Source organism: Thunnus thynnus, chromosome 1 (genome assembly GCF_963924715.1).
Source record: "Thunnus thynnus chromosome 1, fThuThy2.1, whole genome shotgun sequence".
NCBI classification, from domain to species: Eukaryota; Metazoa; Chordata; class Actinopteri; order Scombriformes; family Scombridae; genus Thunnus; species Thunnus thynnus.
The window spans coordinates 26,874,224-26,880,720 of NC_089517.1; the positions used below are offsets into that span (position 1 = coordinate 26,874,224).

The following is a 6,497-nucleotide window of genomic DNA, read 5'->3' on the forward strand; positions in this document are numbered from 1 at the left end:
TGAAAATTGCTTTCTGAAAATTGTTAAAGCAGAATAAAAGCATAAGCTTTTAAAAGTCAATACAGGTTGAAGGCAAACAGCACATGTGGTTCTTTTTATTCATATCATAAAAAACAGCAGCCTGGAGGGGAGGATTGACAGTCGGTGTGTCGATAACATCAGATGACTCTCAGATGTGTTGGTTGTTATTGAAATGATACACACAGCAACCATTCAAAGCCTTGAACTGAGCTCTGAACTGAGAGTCTTCAGCGCTCCATGTTCCTGCTCTATAAGCTTTGTACAGATTGTAGATATTAGTGAAATAAATCTGAGAGCAAACAGTCCGAAAATGAAGACAAAACTGGCAGCTTCTAAAACACAGTAATTATTGTTTGGGGCTGTAATACTTGCAAAATGGAGACAAACAGAAAACAAGATGCATATACACACAGGGTGTGAAGATTTAAGCAACTTTTACACATTATAAATGCAGGATGATTTTAAAAATACAAAAAAAAACATTGAAAAGTATTGTCACACAACAAACTGCCTCACAAAAAGAAAATATACACATTTGGTAAAACCAAAAAAAACAAACAAAGGTATAAGGATCAAACACATACAGAGAAAAACATATATTGTAACTTAAGTTTACTGTATAATATGATGGCAAAGCAAACATGACAAACACAAACTTACAAAGTGTAAAAGCTACATGAGCTGCTCTTCATTTACAGTGTGCTGGTTAAACTTGAAGAAACAGCAGAGCAATAACTCATCCCACACTGAAGCGAAATGAGATCTGTTTACTCTGTCAGCTGTGGTGTGAGCTTGGTGTCGTTTCAGTGAGTGTGAAGCGCTGAACCATAACGAACTGAAGTGATGATGGCGGAGCTACAGCTTGGCTTGGAACAAGATCTTCATCTCAGCCGGCTCAGCAAAGAGGATGACCGACAGACTGACTGACTGACTGACTGAGTAATATTCTCTGTCCTCTCCCGCTCTCTTCGATATATCTGTCTTTCAGAGGTCAGCTCAGCAGATAGACACCAAGAGACAACAACAGATGAAACTTAGCAAGAAAGAACAGCTTTTAATCAAGTATGTGCTCTATGCAAACAGGAGGATGAGATGTTATTTTCTAGTAGGTTTGCACATTTGGGTGCTGTTGGCTGCACAACTAGACTACGGCATCAGTGTTTGCTGATGTGTGGACCAATCAGAGAGTTCCTTGATGTAGTTTGGGCCAAAAAGATCAGTGTAGTTGTCTGCATGGAGGGAGTAAAGGTTATCATCACCAGGACCTGAGGAACACAAAACAACATGAAAACACACACAGAGACAAAAACACTCAATCATGTGATTATTCACTCACATGCACATGAATATTAGAGCTCCCCTTCAGCTACACAGTCATTAACGACTTATTATTCTTTTTTTTTAGTCTTTTCACAATAGGAATCCCAAATCTGTAGAGGATCATTCTGCACAACTGCTTTCACCTGCTGTCAGACAATAATACCTTACTGCTGAGTCAGTCAACAACAAATTCTAGGACTAAAAAGATTTTAAAAAATGTGTCAACAGTCCTCATACACACAATCACATAAACATATATAGTGTCCTACAGTGCCAGTGGTCCCACAGTGTGTGTGTTCTCCATCCTCTCTGCTCCCCAGTCTGATTCCACAGGTCAGCATTGCTTAAGTGATCCATCAGCTACAAGAAGACAAAATACAGTCAGACATCTAGAGCTCCACCTTGTTGTTTCGCCTTCATATTTTCAATTTGAGTGGAAAATATGTCTAAAATACTTTAGCTGTAGGCACCTCATATGTTATGAAAGTTGAAAAGAATCTGCCCAGTGTCGCTGTTGGTTGAAATGCAGTGAGTTTTGGATTATTGAGCCCTCAAACCACGCCAATATTCTGTGTGACTCACCCAAAAAAGATTTCCACTAAAACAATTAGTCAGAGATAGCCAGAATGACTGTTGGACTGTCCCACCCAATGAAAAGAAAACCATGATTCATTACATTTAATAATAACACAATAAGTTGTAATACCTTAAAAACAGCCTCGTTCTGTTCCTGGTCCTCTGGTTTGGCTTCCCACATCCCTACACAAAGACAACAACTATCATCCTCACCAGGTTTTTTTTTCATTATCAACACCCTGAACGACAACAAACTGCTTCTTCTTACCATGTGTTTGAGTGCTGCGTAACGCGTCTTCCGCAGGGGTCTCCACCTTCGGCGGTGTGTCTGAAACGGGTCTCGTTGTGGGTTGCCATGTGTGCACAGTGCAGGGATCATCAGGTATGCAGGCTCCTAAACTGACCTGTCTCTCTCGGGGCCTGCTGAACAACCTAAGCCCTGATGAGAGAGAAGGTGAGTCAGAATATGTTTGATCTTTGAAGTGAAAAGTACACTTTATATGCGGGTCATACCTCTCCTGCGTCTGTGTGTTTGTGTGCTGGGCAGCATCCTGTAGACTCTGTAGGCATTGCTGCCTCGCTTCCTGCTGTGCTCCCGCAGCTCACAGATGTCAGGCAGAGAATTCAAGGCACAGCGGAAATTTGCCTTCCACGTTTTGGGATCTGGCTTGTCTTTGCCTGGTTGGTATCGTCCTGAAGTGAACAAGCACAGAGACAATTCTAGTAAACTGATTATCTTTGGGTTGTGGACTGTAATCTGGGACAAAACAAGACATTTTGAGGTAACATCTTGGGTTTTGGGAAACAATGATCAACATTTTCAACATTTTCTGACATTTTTAAGACCAAATGGCTAATCGATTAACCACTGTTAGCCTGGGGTGTTTGGGCAGTTACTCACTTTGCCTGATCGGTAATCTACCTACCTAAAAAAGCAAAAGAGCCAGAACCAGAAATGAGTGTGATGACAATGTGATTTGGATAATTGCCAGCCTCACTCATAAAATCACTGGAGCTTAAAAAAGATCCACTATGGATCATTTACAGCAGACAAGGGCTAACAAGAAGTAAAAGTGCACAAATAGCAGCAGTTATATTACATAAACTTCAACCTGTTCTACATACAGGCAGGTTATCAATGATTTAGAGCCTCTGTAAGTCACAGAGCATCTAAATATTTCAGTCATTTATTTTTGAATGGCTCAATTATATATTACATGTATTGTATATTATTATTACTTATGTAATGTTTAGTTTAATGAAAACTCTTGAATGTTTAGTTGAATTTTTCAACCTGTTGATTCTACACAGTGTCCTTTTATTTTTTTACACACACAGCTGATGTTCTTTCTGCGGGTCTTGTGAAGAGAAGTCCTGTTGTACTTTGACAGCAACACGATCACCCTGCACTTTGACAGCAACTGAAGCTTTCCCATGATGTGATGCAGCTATTATACAATCACAAAGCATGACTTTCCCAAGACTGGAGGGTGATGGGTTTCAAGATGCAGAACATGCAGAAATTTGATTACAGATACCAAAACATCTGGTTATGAGGTGATTAACTCAGAGAAATGAACACATTTATTTATTAAATTCTGTAAATTACATTTCATATTTTGTGGATTTTATGCAAAAGACGCCCAGGTGTGAAATGTTTTACTAAAACCAAACTGACCAGAATAGATTTTTTTGTCATGTTTTCCTAATTTTATTCCTTTGACTTTCAGTTTGCATTGCAGGAAGTTGCATTGATTAGATTGAGATTCTTAAATTTTTACAGATAACTGTCTCGGGTAACTACTCATTCCAAGATTATTTATATGTTTAATTGCTTCACACTGGTGTTATTTAAGGTTTTGCAGAAATTCTTATTACTTAACTGGAAACTGGGTTTTATTTTAGCTTTATTTTCCCATTGAGATCTGGTTCATAAGAGAGACCTTGCTGATGTAGCAGCTGTACAAAATCACAACATATTAAAATGCAACATATAGAACATGATATACAAAAAAGTTCACATTAAAACAGAAGAACAGCTACTGTATTCAAACTCAGTGGCCTCTCAAGAAGAACAACTACATGTGTCCATCATATTCTTTATGATGGCCTTTAATTCATCGATGGACATAACTGTTTCTAATTTTATATCATGGCAGGAATGTGGTAGATCTTGAAAGACATGGACTGAACAATGCAATCAGGGCTGCTCTGCACTGGAAAGAGGAAACAGGTCTGCAGGTGAAGCTCATTAGGAAGGTTGAAATAATTTGCTGATAATGATCAAATGCTATCTGCCACTAAATGCTGTACAACTGCAGTACAGACCAAATTTCAATGTAACATATCATTCTGTGCTTATTTTCCTTCCTTTTCCTTTTACACTTTGATGAAGTCACTTTGTTAAAAGCAAATTTTTAGAGATGACAGAGATGAGACTTTGCGATTAAGCAAGAAGTCTTGTACATATAACTCTTCACAATTAATTTGTTCATTTATTTTAACGACATGAAGCTTACATGTAGGGCTGTGCGATAACTCAGTCTTATCATTAACAATAGTGTTGTGATGATATGATCATATCATTTCAGTCAAATTAATGATTCCATGGAAATTGCAATTTCATAGTGAAAAAACTGAAGTTTCTGTTCACACTTACATGAACTTTTCACAGTGCAGTTTGATGAATTGAACATTAATTAATACATTTGTTATGTTGTGATATATATCTACATTGTAAAAAATGTTCTCATTAATATTATGGTATTGATTCCAACCATATTGACCCTGGCAGTGTATTCTGTTAGTTTTCTTCTGTGGTTTCACTCATAAAACCATCCACAGGCAAGTGTAAAAGCAATGAGGTAGCACATGATATCAGGCTGAATGCCTCAGATAAACAGATAAAGAGCAGTCTATAGATAGACATAAAAATATATATAAAATATAGTCTGGATGGATCAGAGGACCAGTGTGAGGCTCCTACCAGTGTGCATGGCCCAACTCCTGAACAGTGTAGCATCTCGGTCAATACTCCAGCCATGACGAGCTGCGTGTTTCCACGGGATTTGGAAAATTCTTGCTGACTGTAGAATAATAAAACACAGGAGAACAGGTTACAATGTTGCCCAGAGTGTTTTGTGATTCTTCTTTATTGTGTTTATACTGCACACGGCAGTTTAGTCTACCATAAAACCATTTTTGCTCTCAGGCGTGCATGCGTGTGTATCTTTGCGTGTAGAGATGTGTTTGAGGTGGAAGGGGGTCTACCTGGTCCAGCCAGCTGACTCCTGGATACTTCCCAGAGTGAATCTGCTCCTCCAGCCACGGCCTCAGCCTCAGCCGGCCTGGTTGTTGCATGCTGCGGTCCAAGCCTCAGGTATGCAGAAAGGTGTTCTTTATGGATGTGTCACCAGGTACACAAGAGTTTCAGCAATAACAGAACATTTCTCAGGAGCTCAGATTAAATCAAAGGTTACTCAGGGACACCCGTCCTCCTCCATGGCATTCTTCCAATCAAAAACCTCACAGTTATGACAATCCCTTTCCTCCTCCAATTACATTCCTCACTGCTTAAGTGGCTCCTCCAATTACAGGAAATAGCCGGCTATACTGTATGTTGTGTGTAGTATGATGGAGTGAAGAGTTGTGAAGAACCTTGTACAGATTTTTATGCTTTTCTTGTAATTCTACATTCAGAGTTATGGACATAATTGCAGATTCTTCAAATATACAGTATACTGTATATATTATTATTAGAGTGTTTTTGGTTATAAAATATTTTGGTTATCATGTGGATTATTTTAAGACCACTAGGTGGAAGCAGAGTCAATATCTGTCAGATGAGCTGTTTCATATGTTGCAATGGTGACTTTAACTTTTGAAGTTTATACAAACAAACAAAAAAATTACTAGTGACTTTAATCAAGCAGGAACAGCATTTTAGTTAATTAGTTTACTAGTATACAGTGCACACTTACATTGTTAGATTAACATTTGTACAGTATATTTGTGCACAACTCACTACATGTTATGACTTGTCAGTGCTACGACCGTTGTCTAATACTGATGTCAGTGTCAGCAGCACAAATATTTTTCATCTTTATTGAGGTCATTCTCATGTAAAAACTACACGTATTATTTATATATCAAAGTGAAACATTTCTTACCGTTTTATATTATTATAGATTATATTTAATTGTTATATTCATAATAAATTAAATAACTATAAAATGTATATGTACATTTTATTAATATCAAAGTGATATAACCACAATATTATCATATATTGTAATATTAATATAGTTTTAAAAGTTAATGGAATGTCTTGAATTGATCCATTTAAACAGAAAATATGTCAAATTAAGGAGCCAAGACATTTTGGCAGTCTTTATCATGCATCGCTCACAAGTTACTTCTTCGGAGGCTATACAGTGTGGGCATGACTTAAAGGGTCAATTTATCCAAATCACCAAAGAAGCATTTTGTCAAAAACCATAGATAAATTGTATATCTAATCATGCAAATAGTTTTGTTCTACAGTATCTGCAGATAGATATCTCAGTGTTTGAAACAATTCT

The 6,497-nt window shown here is 37.6% G+C and overlaps 1 protein-coding gene across 1 annotated transcript; it reads right to left on the reverse strand.

Moving 5' to 3' along the window:
• Positions 1-116: 116 nt before the first annotated feature.
• LOC137189460 (interferon regulatory factor 2-like) lies at positions 117-5,499 on the reverse strand. Its single transcript, XM_067599350.1, has 7 exons — positions 5,188-5,499; positions 4,904-5,003; positions 2,431-2,610; positions 2,186-2,356; positions 2,048-2,100; positions 1,611-1,701; positions 117-1,286 (listed from the first exon to the last, which is right to left on the reverse strand). Exons 1-7 carry the CDS (start codon positions 5,275-5,277, stop codon positions 1,168-1,170), a joined length of 804 nt encoding a protein of 267 aa, XP_067455451.1. The 5' UTR covers positions 5,278-5,499; the 3' UTR covers positions 117-1,167.
• Positions 5,500-6,497: the final 998 nt, after the last annotated feature.

Coding starts and splice junctions, on each gene's coding strand:
- LOC137189460 (XM_067599350.1), bottom strand. CDS start 5,277: ATGCAACAACCAGGCCGGCTGAGGCTGAGGCCGTGGCTGGAGGAGCAG. Junction 5,004..5,187: donor GAGTCAGCTGGCTGGACCAG/GTAGACCCCCTT, acceptor ATTATTCTACAG/TCAGCAAGAATTTTCCAAAT. Junction 2,101..2,185: donor ACGCAGCACTCAAACACATG/GTAAGAAGAAGC, acceptor GTCTTTGTGTAG/GGATGTGGGAAGCCAAACCA.